Source organism: Neopsephotus bourkii, unplaced genomic scaffold (genome assembly GCF_033783945.1).
Source record: "Neopsephotus bourkii isolate Nb327-2 ecotype Australia unplaced genomic scaffold, CSIRO-AGI_Nbou_v1 NB_357, whole genome shotgun sequence".
NCBI classification, from domain to species: domain Eukaryota; kingdom Metazoa; phylum Chordata; class Aves; order Psittaciformes; family Psittacidae; genus Neopsephotus; species Neopsephotus bourkii.
The window spans coordinates 327,665-348,066 of NW_026900863.1; the positions used below are offsets into that span (position 1 = coordinate 327,665).

At 41.9% G+C, this 20,402-nt stretch overlaps 1 protein-coding gene across 1 annotated transcript in view; it reads right to left on the reverse strand.

Annotated features, from left to right (window-relative positions):
* RANBP17 (RAN binding protein 17) overlaps positions 1 to 20,402 on the reverse strand; it is a 154,156-nt gene continuing 133,754 nt past the window's right edge. Inside the window, exons 26-28 of the mRNA XM_061348402.1 lie at positions 7,477 to 7,575; positions 3,489 to 3,616; positions 1 to 397 (exon numbers count right to left, since the gene is read on the reverse strand). Coding sequence (XP_061204386.1) covers positions 301 to 397; positions 3,489 to 3,616; positions 7,477 to 7,575 — 324 coding nt within the window. The 3' untranslated portion in view covers positions 1 to 300. The remainder of the gene's footprint in view (positions 398 to 3,488; positions 3,617 to 7,476; positions 7,576 to 20,402) is intronic.

Consider the following 20,402-nt stretch of genomic DNA (forward strand, 5'->3'; position numbering starts at 1 on the left):
TTTAGAAGGAATGCATATTTATTTTGTTCTCTGGGTAAGTAGTTTCTACACTGATCCATGAAGATAAAATAACAGGATAATAAATTTTTATAAGAAAGGCAGAAAACGTTCTTCAAACTCAGATTTTCCATCATTTTCACTGTTATAAATCCTTACATTTAGGCCAGACATATAAAAAGGCAAAAGATACATTAAAAAAATAGTTTTCACAAGGGTCAAAAATCTATCTTAACAATGTAAGTGGGTCCCCAAACGTTCAGGGCTGGTTTGTTAGTCAGTGCTCTGGTCCCACCGTCACTGTTAACTCATCATATCTAAAGTAACGGGATCCGAGGCCCCTTCGTTGCGCAGGGCTTCAGCCATGTCTCTGCGAAAGATTGACATATTCTGAGTGAACCTGGGAAAAGGAAAAGCCAAATGTTTGATTAAAGGAGACTGGATATTGTGAGAGATTTATTGCAAAAACATAAGAAGAAAAAAAAAATGGAAATTTGAAATGAGAAGGAAAACAAGAGGGAATCTCACGGACAGGATCACCAGGTGCTCTCAAAACCAGTCCTATCAAATACCAATAAGCACGTAAACATGTATGGGCAGTATCAGAAACTCAGCCTACCACGTGTGAAAACGTGGAACATTTTAAAAGTCAGCTGGGAAATCAATGCAACAAGAAACCTTTCCATCTCCTGTGACTTGGAACATGTCACTTCTCTCAAACCTCCAGCAATGGTCTCTTTGGGACACGTCCAGATGGCCATCAAGGCCTGGCTTTCTCCACCTACCTTCCTCCCTTGTGAGTGGTGTCAGAGTTCAACCTGTCTCTCAGTGAAACGTGGTACCATCACCCATCTGGCACAGAATGAACTCACAGAAATACACCCTAACAGTTCTCTAGCAGCAAGGTGCAGGACGTGAAGTCTGTCTGGTGGCCATCACATCCAGGACTGAGTGTCAGCTCTGACTCAGCTTGTGTCACAGCCCGAATCTCATCTACTCCCTTGGCCTATCCTTACCTCAGAGTTTAACTGCCATTTATCACATCTCATGTATGCATTTGAAGAGCCAAAACCAACCCAAAACCACACCAAAACAAGATTCACAATGCCAGACATGTATCACACCCTGCATTTAGGGCTTTTCAAATGTTCTTTTGTTTGTTGCCTCAATGCTATTTGCTTTAATTACATCAGACTTTGCTGGCTCACTATAATGAAGCTAATAGAGCTTCCCTAGAACAGCTCCTTAGGGCTCCTTCCTGCAAAGGACTCTTTGGACAGGTGCTTGGAAAACTGATGGGATCTCAGCAAAGGTTTCTGTGCAGGACCAGGGGTAATAACCCCTCCTGCCTGCCCCCACTGCACTGCAGTGGATGGGTACATCTAGCACTGTGGTAAACCGGGGGATGCTGTGGAAATACAGGATGCCATTAGGAGTTTATTCTTTATTCTATTCATAATTTTTTACGTTTGTGCTTATTTCCTTACTAATGGAAATTGATTTCTGCTCAATTTTAAACAATCACAGTTAAAAGAAGCCTCCTGTTCCACAGGATAGATCTGAGCAGGATTACAAATCAACAGCTGAAAACAGAAAAGCCATCATATTAACTCATGCTGCTTGCTGGGGAAGTGATGGCTTAAAAGTCTTCCCAAGTTAGACAGGCGGATGCTACTGAGACAGACGAGCTGCTTGTTCGACTGAATCATGCCTATCCCCCAACACCTGCACCCATTCCTCCCTGCCTGTGCTCCCACAAAAGCTCTCCGAGAGCTTCCGCACCACTGCCTATGTGAGAGGACTCCACAGTGCTTCAACGTGAAAATCCCCTTTCAATCCATGGATATTTGAAGCTAGCATTTGCCAAATCTAGTATCTGCTGGCAGTCCAAGAGATGAAAGCCTCTGTCCATGCCATAAACAGGGAGAGCACAGGGAGCTGGATTCAACCTGTTCAGCCTGGAGAAGAGAAGGCTCTGGGGAGACCTTGGAGTAGCTCCAGTGCATAAAGGGCCTGACAAGAAATCTGGAGAGGGGCTTTGGATAAGGGCCTGCAGGGACAGGCCAAGGGGAATGGCTTTAACCTGCCAGAGGGGAGACTGAGATGAGCTCTTAGACAGAAGCTCTTCCCTGTCCTTCACACCTGCAGTTCCCAGAATAGGGCAGCTCAGAGAACATGCACATCATTTCTGTTTTTCTCAGAAAACAATGTTACCTTAAGGACTCCTTGCCTTCAATAAATATAAACAGTTATGGAACTAAGAAACTAGTTGTAAGAATGAGTTTTACTCAGTTTTTAATTTTTAAATCCTGAAGGACTGTCAAGTCAAATGAATCCCCTTGGCAGTTACAGCTCTAAGGCCAGACTACATCCTACAGCCTGCCATGGTCAGCTCAGTTTTCCCTTTGTTTTAACAGGCATTCTCCTCCTTCCTGGTGGCTCTCTGCCATTTCCCCAGGTTTTCTGCTGATCCAGAACACAAGTTACACACAAAGTCTGTCTGATTTATTAGTGCCGTAGATATGATCTCTGTGTTTCTCTGGGTTTGCTTCCAAATTCCCCTGTCTCTGGCACCATCTACTCTCAGGCCATAAGGAACTTGCACCCTTAATACCAGAATTTAATAAGAAAATTAAATAAAAATGTGGAGACCATAACTAATGCAAAACTATTTGAGAATTAAACAAGTTCAACATAATTTTCACACCAACAAATGGAATAAGTCAGAGAAATAAGAGCACTAAATGGTTTTAGCCGTAACTTCTCTCCAAGCCCCTTTCCAGGTTCTTTCAAGCTTCCCAGGAAGCTCCACAGTCTGAATTTTGGGTCTCTATAATTTGAAGGTTTGCTTTAGTTGAATAATGCACATGAAGAGAAAATGCAGCTAGCTGGGAAAAAAATGATAGTGTGAACATTAAATGCAGAAAACGTTGCCACTGCTTTCTTGAAGTTTTCTATTCCATTTTTCAAATGAGGGTAAGATTGGGTGGATTTGTAATTCATGTTAAAAAAGTATTAAAGAATTCCTTGCCTCATTTATGTACATGAGGAAGTGGCCCCACTGGATCCCTTCTCATCTTGCCACTCCACAGACAGTTGCTTGACTCCAACAGCAGCAAGAAAAAAACATTCCAGAGCAGCAGCACTGACAGAGGCTGAAGCAAGTGTTTTATCAGAGGGGTTTAAGGTTGGGAAAGGAAGCTCTGAGGCTCACCTGCTGAAATGAGGCAGCTTGTTCCCAAGTGAAAAAGCAGCAGCTGCAGCCTGGCGAACCCTGACTTTTGGATTACATTAGGAAATACATTTCTGACCAAGAAAATCCGTAATTATCAAATGTTCAGGCTCTAACTGTGAAGTCTAGGGATGAATTCTCTGATAGGGTATTATGCCTCTTTCAAAAGGAACTGCAGTTTATGGCTACCTGGAATATTTCCTGTATTTTTTCCCAGTTAAATTTTCCATTTTTCTTTTATTTTTTCCAATTTACTTACCTGTCTCTGTTCTTTATCAAAAGGTTTTGCTCAACTCCTTCCATTAGATTCCTGAAGCACTGGTCAAGGACTTCCCGTTTGCTGTCAGGCTGGCTGGTTATCAGGGTTGCTCTCAGCTCACTGAAGTACTGTGATAGGCAAAGCAGAGAACATTAAAAATGAGGTTTGGAAATCTAAACCCAGAGTTACTCACCTACACCTGGAGCACTCTAGAGCAAGTGCTTCCTATATTGCCCTCTAGGAGAGGAGCCTGGCAGGCAGCACACAGAGCTCTATCTGTACTGGGTTTCAGATGCTGCCTTCCTGGACTGCACCAGCAGTGAATCAGTTGTGTATCATGACTGGAGTTCAGTGGTACTGGGTGACATGCCAATTTTCCAGTTGGTGTTGGCCACCTAAGCAGTTCCAGCATAGAAAGCCACCTAAGAGAGGTGTCAGAAACATCCTTGACCACTTTTCAAGTCTTTCAGAATGGTGCAAACTTGTACACTTTGCTGCGGGCTCTAATTGCTTCAGTGCTGTGACAAGGCAGACTCACCTTCATTCCTTTAGCAGCTAAGTAATCTGTATGACTTTTTTATATTACTATTCCCATCATATTCTGGCAGATCTATAGACAGTTAAAATAGAACTTTTTATCACCTCAGGAAAATTTTGGTTTAGGCTAGAAATACGGAGCAGGAGGGGACCTCTAGTGTTATCCACTACCCTACTACTATAGCCAAGCAAGTCATATAATCCTGTTTAGTCTTTATTATATTGGCTGTGTCAGTCAAAGTCTTATGGCCTTGGGCGTAAGCACATCCATGGTATAAGCACTGATACAGACAATTATTCAGAGGAGAATGAACCATTCTGATGAAGCTGTGCCCAAGTACCTGGCAAAGTTTCTGAGCAGTCTGATATTGCAGTCAAGAGGAACATTGCTGGAATTCCCCAAATTTCAGGTGTGTAACAAGATAGCTTGTTAAAAATAGGCTGAAAATCAGGTTTTCGTATGCAAAATTTAGTAGCCATTTGATGTTAAAGTAACTTGAGGGTGTCACAGAGTGTCAGAAAGCACAACAGTCTGGGATTAGTTTGCCAGATTCTTCTAAAACCTTTAACAGGGTTAAACCTTAAACAAATCTCAAATCAAACACATCTTTTCCATCAAAATTACAGCTCTTCTGTACACACAAAACAGTATGGGATAACAAAAGAAAGTGTAGTAAAACCGTAACACTAATACTAAACCCTGACAACTCAGCAGGATTATAGGAAGTGTTTGCTTTAATGTCTGCTTGGCAAATGACTTGCCCTCAAACCAGTTCCTTTTAAACCAGAAACATCCTGTATTATGCATCTTTGCTGACCACTGCAACAGTACTGGAAGTGAAGGCAGCAGCTGATCAAATAGCTGGGTCCCAAACTACTTAGGAACTCAAAACTGAAAATCACCTGGGGGCTGCTGTAAAAGATGAAATATCTGCCTGCAACAAGCACATTCCCAAAAGCCCTGTCTCAAGGTGACAAATGCAGGGTTCAGTGTAGAGAAGGCCACAAGCCCGAGACCTTGCCGAGTGTCCGCAGTTGTTTTCAGACAACAGGCATTCCAAGAACAACTTCATTCAACCTAATAAATGAAAGTATTAACACCAATTTCTGCCTATCATTAATGACTACAGCATCCCACAACATCACCATTTCAACACTGGGGAGCTGTTCTGAGCCCTGGGGTTTCTAGGGCTTCTCTGCAGTAACATCACTTTTGCCTGTACACTCGAATGCTTGTGTTCTTTGGTTGAAGGACAACAGCAAGGAGGAGACATGGTTGCTATATTATTGGATGCAGAGAGTTTTTGTGCCAACCTCTTGCGCTTAGGATTTAAACTTGCTGCTGCACTTCAGTGCAGAAACAATGTCAGGAGCCAAGTGCAGCCATCCCATTTCATATTAAGCTGATGCTGTCTCAAAAGATTTAGCATTGTTTTACATTGGACTCTTGAGTATGATTCCCATTTTGGCATAATTATCCCTTGTAGCACAAGCTAAGAGTATAAATCCCAGTTTTTGTGTGTCCCCAAGTAAACCTGATGTCTTCCCTTCGAGATGAATTACAGGCAAAGAAGATCTCATTAACACAAGAGAAGAGAACAAGCAGTAAAACATGGCAAACGTATGTTTGCTACCTCAGGAACTGCAGAAACAGAGACCCTACCTGAAATAAAGGAACTCATTTCCAATACATGAACCAGCTGTGCACTGAAATGAGTCAAGAAAAGATGACTTTTACTGCCATATAAAAGTATGTGTCCTACTTTTCCTGAACACGAAATAAATAACCTTGATGCAAAAGGGGCAATACAAATATTGTAAATTCTATTTCCTGTTCTCCACCCTTCCAGAAGAAATGTAAGACTTGTTTATAAGTAAAGGTACTTGTACATATCCATGTCTGCTAAGCGAAACACATAATCATTAGAACTAGTCTAATTTCAGTAAAAAGAATATTCCGCCAGTCACAAATTTATTTCTTATGATTTACAGCTCCGTGGTTTTATCTTCAAGTGAAATATTTAATTTCTTCTTATACTGAAGCATCAAAACCACATAATTAATATGTAGTCAGGCTAATACTTACACGCTATAAATCAGAAGCATTATATAAACAAAAGTGTCGTCTTGAACAAGATTGGGAATGCACAAAACTACTTATTTCCCACTTTTATAATGATGCAGTGACTCAGAGCAGATAGAAAATGATTAGTTTTCCTTCCAAAGTAGGAAATATTGCTTCCATCTGTAAAGTATAATATTGTGATGTCATAAAGTTTTCCTAAACACTGAATTTGCCCTTATTCCCTCTCAATCATTTTAAAAGAACTGCTCTCTCTTATAGAGCTTGGATTTAAATCACAATAACACACCAAGAAGATGAATGACAGTGCTGTTGGATATGGCTAAAATTGGATCCTTCAGCACAGGTGAATGATGAGACAGCGCTTCCCTTCTTGATATATTTTCTTCTTCTATTAGTTTCCTTCCATAGCTGGGATTTCAGGCTGAATTTTAATGTATGCGGTTGCTGCTAATCTTAGTGTCTTATTTTTTTCCAGCGCCCTCTTATTGTATAGACAATTCATTCTCCAAAGCAGTAATACACTGAGGCTTGTGACTGCCCAAGAGATAAGGCAATTCAGAATAAAGTTAGAGCTGGCTCTGAAGTATGGTGCATACAACAGGTCAAGATCTTCACAAACAATGCCTTGCCATACAAAAAATGCACACATTTAGATCAACTTGCATTCATTTACTCAGATGGTTTCCATTTCAGACACTATCGTCTCTATTAAGTCACCAGGGAAACATGATGGGTATATCCAAATTCATAGCTTCAGATTTTATTGAAAGGGCAAATTGCAGAGTATTTCCTGGTTTACAGAATCTGCCACAGATGCATACACTCCAAATTGCAATCAATGCGAGTACTTAAGTGTAAGCACTCAGATAATACCCCCCAAAGCTGGCTGTTCCTGTGAAACCTTTCAGAAAAAGAAACTGGTTAACCCTTTTTTCTAGGAAGCAATTTTTCTGATGTGATTTCCACAGAGTTCTTGTTTCAGATTTCTATCTAAAAGCCCGATGAGCTTGCATAACTCCTATTCCTGCTTAATTCTGGAAAAGTGAAGACATAACATTTATTACAGAAAGGTTAATGATGTACTTGCATGACCTAAGCTTGGGTCTGAAAGTTGGGGTGGACGTTTCAGAGGATTCTTCATCAAAATGAAGCCGCTCAGGCTCTGTGAACTAATCTGGGAAATACTTAGTACATGAGCTGAACCCTACTCTTCACTCCTATCGTCAGCACAATGGAGCAAGATCCCGAGGAAAGAGAGGGGGGATCTGAATCAGGGCAACAGGTGTCTTTGTTCTATATACAATAATTATTTCAACTATTTGGGCATGTGAAGAGTGAATCCGGTGGCATTTCTTAAATACTCACTTTCTCATTGAGAAGTATAAGTCCAAGCAGCGGTCTTGACACAGACCATTGATTTCTGCAGTCTTCAAAGATGATGGTGTTCATTAGGATGGACATCATCTGAAAGAAATCACACACAGTTTACATGAATATGGATACTGTTGTTACACTGTGTGATGTGTTCAGAAGGAAACATTAATGAAACCTTTACGAACCATACTGAAATGACTGAGATTTCATGTATGAGCATGGTTTTATAAAAGTAACTCTTCCAAACAAATCCTTCCATAACCAAATCTACCAGGTAAAGGAAGTTAAAGGCAACTCATATCAAAGCTCAGCTCCAAAGTTGAAGTTTAAACTCAGTTTAGAGCTCAATTACTATAAGGTACAGGCTTTGACTTTACTACAGGGATTTGCCCCTCTGTCACACTAATTCCAGGAGAGCAATACATGTGCAACCAGTAATCTGTATTAATTTCAGATTAATCCCTAGTTGGTCTTCAAGATTCTGGTTTTCTCACAACACATCCACCTTCCTTTGTGTGTGACACTGCAAGGAATTTGAAGGGAACACTCTCCATTTTGATGAAGGCAGTCATGATTACAGCAAGAAGTCTATAAATCTACACCATTTCCATCACAGTTACAAATCCAGTCTCTGATTTTAGACACTTCTGTGACTGACTTTACAGAGCTCTATAGAAGGGATAATGCCACTGGCAACTTTATAAAGCACTGAGATCTATTATCTAATATAATTAAGTTCTATTGGCACCCAAAGAGAAGCTATATAATTCACTTTGCTCTTTGGCTGGCATGTCACCAGAGCCTTCAGCTAATGCCACAAGGAGTATGCTCCCTCTGAGGCCTCTACGCTTCTGGTGTGTGTAAGCTAGGAAGGACAGGACTTTATTTAAGGGATTGGCATAACTTTCGGACAAGGAAATTACAAAATAATATAGAATCCATTTAAAGATAAAATGCTCTAAGATATCCTTGAGATACGTTAGTCCAAAATGCCAAAGGCCACAACATATATGAACCTAAAAACATTACTCAGAGATTAAACAGAGCGAAAATTTGTAAAGTGTCACCAGTAAATAGTTTGACTCACATTTATAAAATATCTGCACCCTAAAACCAAACATAGAGGAAGTAGAAAATCATTAAATCCTTTCTTCTAGGCCAATGAGTAGCTATGAGCAGGGTCTCCAGAGAGCTGCCACACTGCAAACTAGCCTGTAATAACTGACCAAGGCAAAGTCAAACAGCATGTTTCACTAAATGAAAAAGATGAATCCTAGCACTACAAATCACCTGAAACACAGATACCCACAAATCATTTGAGCTTTCAGGTTAGGAACATGTGGTCTGTCGTGGGAACAGCCAATTTTTCACCTGACTTCACAGTTTATAGATCAGACAAACTATTTTCTGTTACTCACAGGACAAAACCAATTCTGTACAGCCTTGGAACAAATGCAAACATCTCAAAAACCTCTGCACGAGCAGTAATAGGGGCTCGATTGCCAAACATGAAGAATAATTTAAATTTCCTATAATTCAAAACATCGCCAGGTTTTAATTTCCGTAGCCTGTAACAAAGCTGGCTATTAGGACAGAAGCATTATTAAAGGTAATTCAACAAACTCACTCAAGCTGTGATTTAGTCAGAGCACCACGTGTGACATACCCGTATTTCTTAGAGGAAGTGCTGTGCATGTAGAGAGACTTCCAGAGTGACGCTTCACTGAAAAAGGGCATGCTCAGGGACAAGCTCACAACTGATCCAGAGGGAAAGTTTCACCTCTTCAAACTCCAGCTTTATCAAACAACTCCTGACGTTGGATGGGGCTTGGAGCAAGCTGCTCTAGTGGAAGGTGTCCCTGCCTGTGCAGGGGGTTGGAACTGAATGAGCTTTAAGTTACCTTTCAACCCAGACCAGGCTGGGATCCTATGATTCTAGGATATATGTGCCATTTTTGTTGTTCCCCCAAGTTGTTCAGGCCATGAAGGAACTGAAACTCATTTTAAATTTCTGAAGAAGGCTCTGAATGTGTCACCTGTTTGCTGATGCAGTTACGTGAACTTGTATGTACGATGGCAACATGTACAGAAATGATAACCATTACTTTCTGAAGATGAGATCTTGCCCAGTGATATGTACAAACAAGGAGATGGATGCACTGCTGCCCCAGAGCAACCCTGCTTGCTCCCAGGTCACCAGCTGGATCCAGGTACATGAGCAAGTCTGCATTTTTTCTTTCATTTCTTTTGAGAACTGCAGAGCATTTCCCAGATGTCAGTTAGCTTAAAAGTGTGCACTGAGATACATCAGCTTTGCAACTGCATTTTATAGAGGGGCTGACTGAAGACAAAGTCTGTCTGCAAAGCCACTGTAACATAGGCTGAGCTTGGGGCACCCCTCAGCTTCCCCAGCATCTTCCAGCCACCACTGAACCTTGGTCTTGCTGTTGCTAGACACCTGCAGTCCCTTGTAGCAGGTTACCCCAGGAGCTGGTTCAGGTGACTTAAACGTATTTAGTATGCAGGTTTGAGAGGAAAACTCATACTATGGCACATCCTCCTTGCTCCACCTTTGCCAGAAGTATCACCATCTAATTTGAGATCGCAAACCAACCCAATGGCAACACAAAGCACAGAGCACAGAAGCAGAACTGATCACAAATGCACATTGTTTTGGTTTCTGGGTGGAAAATACCCTATTCTGCTACACTTTACTTCAGGAAGATGACTTCTCAGATCCTGCCACAGCCCCACTGCAGTGCAGCGGCCGGGGCAGCTGCCTGGGGCAGGCTCAGTCCTCACGCTGATGCAGGCAGAAAACAAGGTCTCAAAGGGGAAAAAAGAGACATCAAAAAGGAAGGGATGGCAGTACAGATAATCTATTTTCTTCTTAGTTCAAAACAGCAACCTTGCCTCTGTTCTCTGATCTTAAACATAGAGCATCACTTTATCTGGTTCAATAATGTTTCTCCTGACACATTTGTTCTTTACAAAAGGAACTATTGACAGAACAGGCAAGAATAAAGAACCGTTCTTCCAATAAATTAATTCTTTAGAGCTTCTTCTCCTTCAGAACCTCTTTCTTTCTTGGGTGGAGGAGGAAAATGTTGGTCAAGATAACCCTCATTATGAAAACTTTTTTCTAAAGGAAGCTGGAAAAGAAGCTGCCTTTCCATCAAGAAGGCTTTTTTTGCTGCTCCATGTTATCACTAGAGAGCACTTGCATCACTGCAGGTCTTGTAACTCATTTCTTTCTCCCATATGTTGGGATGAATATTTTATTCTGCTGCAACTAATCACATGTTAACATAAATAACATTATATTAACACCGAAGACAGCAGTATGTATTCATTTACAAAGGATTCAGAATGGTCAGGAACATGCATAGCTTTTAACCAAGCACTTGGCTGGTAATAATACTCATTTGTTCATTGGGATCTGAAAAAGATTCAGATTTTTTTGTTGTTTAGCATATGAAATTCAGTAAGGTTTTATAGCTCCAGCTCCAGACAGTTCACTCTTAATTTAGGAGCTGTGATTACTAATTTAAATGTCCTTTGGAATTCTCAGCTCTTTCAGCATCAAATTCTTCCTATATCAATAAATGGATCGTCATTTACTAATAATACCAGGAAGATTTAACTGCTCCAAGATTATTAAACACCTTAAATTTTAATCTGTTGTTTTAAAATATTTATATATTTCTTGATTTCAGTAGGGCATTTGATACTGTCTCCCACAGCATCCTCATAGATAAGCTTAGGAAGTGTGGGCTTGATGATCAGGTAGTGAGGTGGATCAAGAACTGGTTGGAAGGAAGAAGGCAGAGAGTTGTGGTTAATGGGGGAGAATCTAGCTGGAGGTCTGTGACTAGTGGAGTACCTCAGGGGTCGGTGCTGGGACCAGTGCTGTTTAATATTTTCATCAATGACCTGGATGAGGGAACTGAGTGTACTCTCAGCAAGTTTGCTGATGACACTAAACTGGGAGGAGTGGCTGACACAGCAGAAGGCTGTGCTGCCATTCAGTGAGACCTGGACAGGCTGGAGAATTGGGCAAGAGTAGAGTCTTGCATCTGGGGAAGAACAACCCCATGTACCAGTACAGGTTGGGGACTGACCTGCTGGAAAGTAGTGAAGGGGAAAGGGACCTGGGGGTCTTGGTGGACAGGAGGATGACCATGAGCCAACACTGCCTTTGTGGCCAAGAAGGCCAATGGCATCCTAGGGTGTATTAGAAAGGGGGTGGTTAGTAGGTCAAGAGAGGTTCTCCTCCCCCTCTATTCTGCCTTGGTGAGGCTGCATCTGGAATATTGTGTCCAGTTCTGGGCCCCTCAGTTCAAGAAGGACAGGGAATTGCTTGAAGGAGTCCAGCGCAGAGCCACAAAGATGATGAAGGCAGTGGAACATCTCCTTTATGAGGAGAGGCTGAAGGAGCTGGGTCTCTTCAGCTTGGCGGAGACTGAGGGGTGACCTCATCAGTGTTTACAAATATGTAACGGGTGGGTGTCAGGATGATGGAGCTAGGTTTTTTCCAGTGATGTCCAGTGATAGGACAAGGGGCAATGGGTGTAAACTGGAGCATAGGAGGTTCCATGTGAACATCAGGAAAAACTTCTTTACTGTGAGAGTGACAGAGCACTGGAACAGGTTGCCCAGGGGGGTTGTGGAGTCTCCTACGTTGGAGATATTCAAGGCCCGCCTGGACAAGTTCCTGTGTGATGTACTCTGGGTTACCCTGCTCTTGCAGGGGGGTTGGACCAGATGATCTCTTGAGGTCCCTTCCAACCCTTGGGGTTCTGTGTGTGATTGTGTGTGTGTGTGATTTTACCAGAAAGCCTGACTTCACATTGATTTTTTTTCATGTTCAAAGCTGAGATTTCCAGATGAAGTAAGAAAACTAAAGCCTTTATCATGGAAGTGAGAACCAGCCCATAATTCCTGAACTAAAAATATTCAACTGTTAGAAACAGCAGATCAGTTGAGATTTGCTGTATGTGAGAGATTAAGAATCACTTGGCTTGTCCCCCTGCATTAAGAAATCACATGAGACCAACACAGAGCTTTAAACAAGTTGTGAAGCAGCACTGAGTAATGGGCCCAGTTACATTACAGCACCTTTCCTTTTGGAGACCCTCTTGCAGGGTATAGGAAGAGAGGAGAAGGAGTTGTGGAAGCAGAGAGGAAGGGCAGGAGGGAGAGGAAAGGGCATCAGCCAGGAAACACAGGCGGTCCACAAAACTGGCTACCAGAACCACAGAGCTCATCTCAACAGCCTCTGCTCTGAGCCTTCTAAGCCACCCTCAGACCAAGCCCGTACAGGCTAGATTCTTCCAGATTCCTGTTCACAGAATCCAGCATTTCACCCTATTTATACGTACTTCCACTATATATAATTAAAAATTAATAACTAAAATGCCACAATTCAACAGCTGAAGCTCAAAACTGTGAGGGACCCAATCTCAGATGCCCATTTGCAATTGGGTCTGGCCTTTTTGTTTCCTTTCATGAAAAGTTAGGGTATAAATGGCTGAAAAAACCCCAGTCCTGGTGTCAGGACAAGATATGTGGGTGAGATGCTGCATACCATGGGCTAATATATGCCTGAGGCTGATGGACTGAAATACGATTTAGGTGTATCTTTTACAGGGTATTCCTATCAGTTATATGCTATGTCCTGCTGGGAGAGGCTTTTCTCCTGATGTTCTGAAGGGATGGAAAAGGGATGGCAAAGGGATGGCTTTGCATTTAAAAAAGGAACAGTTACAGGTAGCATGGAGCTTGACATTTCCCTGGATAAGTCTTTAGAAGTGGCCAAAGGGCTGAGTATGGGAAGAGTCACCTGAAATAGGTCCAAATCATGAGCCAGCAGAAAGAGCAGTAAAAGAAGATTGTACTAACTTATGTCAAACCCAATTTTATACCTGAAAGAGAAACAGGAACATACTCATACGACACATCTAGGATGATGGCTTAATTCTAAAGGCAAGCACCTCAATGTGCCTGCTATATTCACTACACCTGGTCTACTGAAAAGTTCAATTTTTTCCTTGTTAAAATAAACTGTTGTATGCTAACAGCACAAGAACATAGACTTACTAGTGCAAAGTGGACTTTTCAAAGCAAAGGCTTACCCTCACCCTTTCCTACCTTTAGCCAGTTGTGAAATACCTTTCAAGCAGCTGGCAGGATCAGAAAGCAGATGCTTGTGCTACAAGAGGGAATAAACACAGCACAGCTGGGATATGGGCAGCAGCTACATCTGCACATGAGCTGGTCATAGTGAGACTCTGCCCTACACTAGCATGTTTCAGACAGGAATTTTAGTATCTTCCCTCTTATTTGATGGCATATTCTGACAAATGTATTTTCAAATTACAGCTGCATCTGAATTTTTCTGTGAAAGACTGTAATACTTGGGTCCAGTCTCACCTATCAGAACTGGGTCCCTCTCTCCCAAGGGAGACCATGCTCCTGAGTGAGCTGGCATCCATCAGGGATGGAGAAGAGCTGCCACATGGCTGCTATAGACTCACCTACAGTAAATCAGTAAGGCTCACATATAGAGCATTTTGCCTAGTCTGAGGCTTGGCTACATTAAATACTGGAAATGAAACAGTTAACTGCAGCAACACTGAAAATGCCTGATGAATGGAATGGCTCCTCTTTCTGCAAGGAGGAGGGCATACATTTCATTAATTATTACCTTCCAGGGTGTGCTGACTTACTTCTGTCTGTGCTGCATTTCATGTAAACCCTCTGTTGAATGTCACATACTCATATGCTGCCTGAAGTGCTAGATTTTGTATTTGGATATCTGGTGTAGCTGACAGATGTTTACAAACTCATGTATCTGCACAGCTTCTTTTTGTCTATCCATCTGTCCTCCCCAATAGACAGCAAATTATTCCACCTCAGGCTGGAATAATTTAAGATTGTGACATCAACCCTTAATCTGCATTTCTTAGCTGGTAGCAATGAGAGATTTTCAGTTACAGATTCTAGTACTGTCATTTTAAATTAACCTCAGATGTTTATTTAAGATTCAGCCATTTCTGAACAAGCAGCTGTAACTCTACAGCATTACAGCTGTTTATAAAGATGACAGAACTTTGACTAAGAACGCACAACATGCTGTAATCTGCACTTCAGGTTGGTGTGGTGCAGAAGGCTGAGCTCTTTAAAACCTTAAAGAAATGTAAGACACGTTGCCCTCTGCTTTTAGCAGTACGTGTAGCAGCAGTTAGGTTTAGGTCCTGCTTCAGAAGATCCTTAGGCATTTTTCCAGTGTGCATGGTAAGAGGTCTCTCCCTTGCTTGCACATTCAGCACTGTTACTGAAAGCTGACACAGAAAGTGCAAACTCTGTGTCTACTACCAGCACCTCTGAGCAAATGACTGGTTACAGATTATTTAATCCTCTTGGGAGGAGAGAACATGAACATTACATAAACCAGCGCCTTCCAGCAAGAGTCTACCTTCAGGAATGTAAATGGTCCTATGTCTAAACCTTTTAGCCTTCCCCTTAACTGACACTATGGCTTTTCAGTATGCATCTTCGTTAAATTCCTCAAATGTGAGCCATCACCCTTCTCCAGCTCCTGAGAAATTCACCGGTGCCTTCGCTTGCATCAAGTGCTGGGAGTTGATGCACAAAAGCATCTGGACATTTTCAGCGTTGCACCAGTATTTCAGCATCGGAACTGGGATCTTTGCCTGCTGCATCATTAGTTTTCTAAAACCTCTATTACAGGAAGGCCTTCCAAAATGCCAGTCAAACGGTTTGGGAAGACAAGGTCGGAAAATGCTGTTACTGGAAAAATAAAATCATTTAGTCTAAAACCAATCTGAGGCTAATCACAAACTTAATCTACAGAAATATTCCAGAATGAAGGAAAAGGCTGAGCACCAGATCAGCTCTAAATCCTTCATTCAAGGAACTTCAAGTATCTCACACTGAGCATGTGCTTATCCCTGAATGTGAACTAGACTCGTGCTGACACTGTGTGCAAGTGCGCTCAGTGCAACCCTCAGGGATGCAAACCCCACGCACCAAGGAGCAATCCTTAAACTGGGCTTAAGCTCACACTCACCTCCATGTCAAGTCCAACCTAGCACCTATCACATAACCCACCCAGCCATGCAGCCTCACTGAGAGGTTTGCAGATCTCTTTCTCCAGAGCCCCGCTGCTGCTTGCCATGAGGCAGCTGGGATTCGCAGGCAGCTTGAGCGTAGGCTCAAGCCATGTGGATGCCTGCCAGCAGCAGACTCAGAGGCATCCCCCACACAGCAACAGTAACCAGTAGTACAGAGAAAATTAGAACCAGGGTAATCATTTTACCCATATTTACCTTAGTTTAGCACTGATACGGAGATAATCAGTGGGGACAGGGAGGAAGGCTGGGCTTTTAAACCACACCTTGAAGGCAATCAGAGAGTAAGAAACCTAGAAGCTTGGCTCTAACCACTGTTCAAGGATCGTCCATAAAGAAAAGCGATGTCCTCCATTCCACTGGAGTGGAGTAATATGCTAACACAGAACTTAAAAAGCCTAATCTAAGAATTAATTACCGACTGCCTGACAGATTTCCAGCTTCTTCTGATTCAAACTGTTCACAAATTGATTCTGATTTCTTTCGTGGAACAATTAAAAGTATTCTTGTTATCCTGAAGAACTGAACTGTAACCAAAGCTATTGCAAATAAACATAAAAGACAGATGATAAAGATGGTAATAAGCATATTGCTACTGTGTCCTGAATAGTCACCAACACTTCTTAGTGAATATCATCTTTCACAACAACAAAGGATAAGAGCACAAGGCTATTTCATGCAGTCATCAAAACAAAATGCACTGAATATTATATTTCATACTAAATACATTACCCTGGCAGTTTGACACTCAACATTTCAATAGATATTGCGTCTCTCTAACATTCTGCCTGAGTTTCTGTAGATGGACTTTTAAGTATCAATGGAAGATTACTTTACTTGTCACGCTAAAGAGATTTTAAAGAATGGTTGCACACACTTCATTTTTAATTTTTTTTATTTCTTTTTCCTTTTTTCTTTTTAAAGGGAAACAAATCACAGATTCAGAAACGTGGTTATGCTGAAAGGTCAAATCCCATGTTGTGCAGTAGTCCTTTGTGTGTGGTGCTCTCTGAAGAACTAAACTGGCTTACCCTGATGGGCCCAGCCAAGCGCTAGGAGGATGTACTCAAGTTAAACTAAGCTAACCTAAACTATGCTAAGCTAAGCTGAGATAAACTAACAATCCTCCCAAACCTCCGTCTGTTGTGACACTGGAATATTTTTTAAAACTGCATTTTATTTTTAAACTGTGCAGGTTCCTGGAGACAGGTGAATACACCAGAACCCAGTTTCAGCAAACCACAAACGATCAAACACCAGGGGGAAAAAAGGCAACAACCAAAGTTTCTGCATCTCACAATTTCAGCAGACACCCTGAGCACACAACCAACCAACCACCCAACCAACCAACCACCCAACCAACCAACCAACACCCATTTATTAGCCTAGGAAAAGCGTGGATTTTGAGGTTCAATTCCAGAGTCCTCAAAATCAGGAATCTGCCAAGGCTCAGCGGGACACATATGTAGTCTATGCCAGTCACTGGGAAGCTTTCAGCACTGAATCAGCCCTTTGCACACTCTGACACACACTCTCCTGTTCGCTCAGAGCACCGCAGCCTTATCACACACCTCACCTCTCCACAAGCATCACCTCATCCCCTACGCGCTTCGATGGGCCACTGCTATCACATCCAACAGCAATTAAGCATCCTTGTAAGCCACTGCTACTCTAGAATGTTAAATCTCATTTTTGTTTTAAATGGGGAAAAGGGAGGGGGTTTGTTCAGCGAGAGTGAGTTTCATTACTCACATGGCAAATCTGCCAGTAGCAGATCATGGAATGGATTGTTACCTTTCCCTATCCATTTTGTAAAGATATTGCTTTCTTTCCAGACTGCAAGCATCACTTCTAACTGGATTTTGAATTATAATGTGAACTTTACAAAATTATTGGTGCTATTCATATCGCTAGTTAGATTCTACGGAATGGCAATTTTTTTTGCCCTTCCCCAAACCAGCACCTCTTAATGTTTTATAGAAAACAACCACGGCCAGCAGAAATCGAACATTTCCAAGTAAAGTATTACATTGCACGCAGTAAACAAGGAATAAAGCATTTTTATACTTCTCCTTAAACTTATTTGGTTTTTGAAAATATTTATGCGACACAGAAGCCACGAGGCTACTGAGAAACACAGCCAGTTCCTCTTCTTTAATTGAAACATTTATGCTTTTTGTTCTGCAAGCAAAAAGCAATGAGCAGTAATAATGCAAGATAAATATACAAGAAACTTATAGATACGATTGTAAAACAACATCATCCTAATGTTTTCATTTAATTACCCTGAAATGTATTCTATTTAATATTCATTACTCAAAAGCCAATTTAAAAGAGAAAGAGGTGAAGGGACTTATTCAGAAAGACGGACTGTCATTCACTGCAATAGTTATCTAATATACAGAAGTTAATAAAGCAGATTAATCTACAAGTCCCTTTAAGCCATCACTGAGTTTAGAACAACTGCCTCTGACCCCTAACCCTCCCGCTGCGCACCAGTAGCAGGTGCCAGCTGCACTAAAATTATGGCCGAGGCATTTTAAGGCAAAGTCTTTTCTTACTTTGCTTCTGACCAGCAGCTGACCCTGTAGGAAGGATTGTTTCATGTGCTGGCCTAAAGGCTACATAAACCAGTAACTGCTAAACAAAAGCATACATACACCAGCTGCCTAGCCCGGGGGTGCGCATCCAACACTGACACCTCCAGCAGTTCGTGCTCCAAGCCCAAGAGCTGCTTTTTGTTTCCATACGCCAGTTCTGTACAATACTTGTTACTTCACGGAACTAAACTTCTCTCCACCCCCAAAACTGTTTGTGTAAACTATAGCACAGCTTGGATGATGAAGAGGAGGTTCCCAATTTGATTTAGCACCATTATTAAGAGCGTGAAATCTTCAGATACATCCCTAATGATGATGTATTTTAACATTAAAATTCTTACAATTGAATTACTGAGTTCACATGACAACGAATCACAACAAGGCTTTAAACAAGGCTGAATTAGAAAAGACACTAAGCTCATTAATTTTTCTGATTTCTTAATTGACAGCACTCTCAGTGATAGCTATACATTGAGCAATATATTCTAGACTGAGGCTGCTCCTGCCTTTATACATGTACAGCGAGAAGTACATGTAAAAGAGAAATAGCCCTATTTTTCATTAAGATAAGATGGCTTTGACATAGTTATTTTGCTGATACAAATTACACAACCACAAAAACAATCAGAGTAATGATTAAATGCAGTTATGTACATGGGAGACTACTAGTGCAAATGTTAACACATTTAAATGGGTTCCCTTCATTAAAAAAATTATATATGATATTAAACCATCAATCAAATTGAAACACTAGAGTCCAAACACATTGTCGCTGGTTAAAATAAATGACTTTGAGACTAAATTTTGGCTCACTCAATATGGTGCCTTTTCTGTTGCTTAGCCACCCAAGTCTCTGCTGGCTTGGGCTACAGCTGGTATAGCTCCCTTCCTTTCAATTAATAAAGAAAGTTATGATAGTATTGGATAACATCTTTAAATTGTGCTAAGAGGCTGCAAACAGATGTCCCAGTGAAAATCCCTCTCACTGCTGTATCCAACCTTCCAAGGCTCAAGCTGGCAAAAGCTGAGCACTCTGGTCCTAATTCAGCTCAGCCTTTAAACAGTACATTTCAAGTACAGGAACAATCGCACCTGTGGGGTTGATCTGCTCTTAATATTCAGCATATGCTCACACACGTGCCTCAAGGTGCTCAGCCTCTGGCACAACTGCCCTCTGTCAGTACAATTCAGATTCCTTTCTGTGATGTGCTTATATGCAAGTCCCTGTGCACAGGCCATGAAGCATGCATCATGAACACATCTCCTCTTCAGGTTTTCATTTCAGTTTCTGCACAGACCTTCACACTAGCTGTATATGCCATTGAGGTTTATCTGAAAAACAAACCACTGATTTTACTACATAAATGAGGGGAAAAAAGAGGAAAGTTGTGGTTTATAATATGTTTTTATTTTAGTAATGCCACTTGAATTTTCATTTCAGATGGCACCTTTACTTTCTGTTTTACAGTTGCTGCACAGTGCTGCTGGGCTGCTTCATTTCGTGCATCTTTGTTATGTGGTGATGTTCCAGGCCACAAATGCTCAACTCCAACGAGTAGCCTGGTGAGGTTTTACCTGTTACCATTAAAGCACACATCCTCCTGTTCCTGGTGGTCTGCCCACTCCATCCTTGCTCCCTTTTCCAGCACTACCATGCTTAGTACCATCATGCATGCCGTCTGAGCCCTTTGTTTACCCAGACACTTTCCCATCTACACTCCTTTCCCAGAGATCCCTGTCCAGCCCATGTACTCTAACACATCTCCCTGCAGCAATAAACACCAGCTCCTCATAGAATCCCAGACTGGTTTATGTTGCAAGGGAACTTAAATTTCAGTTCCAACCCCTGCCTTGGGCAGGGACACCTTCCACTAGAGCAGCTTGCTCCAAGCCCTGTCCAGCCTGGCCCTGAAAACTGCCAAGGATGGGGCAGGCACAGCTTCTCTGGGCACCCTGTGCCAACGCCTCAACCACACTGTGAGTTCCCACATCCTTGCCAGTTTCCCCCTGCTGCAGAACTCCTCACCCATCACCACCAGAAATGCTGGACCCTTAGAAGGGACCCACTGGCCTGAAGGAGGTCCATGCTTGGGCTGCAAGCTGTGTCTTGTCACTGGCATCGTGTGGATCTAATCCAAACATCAGTACAATGTTCAAGCTCACC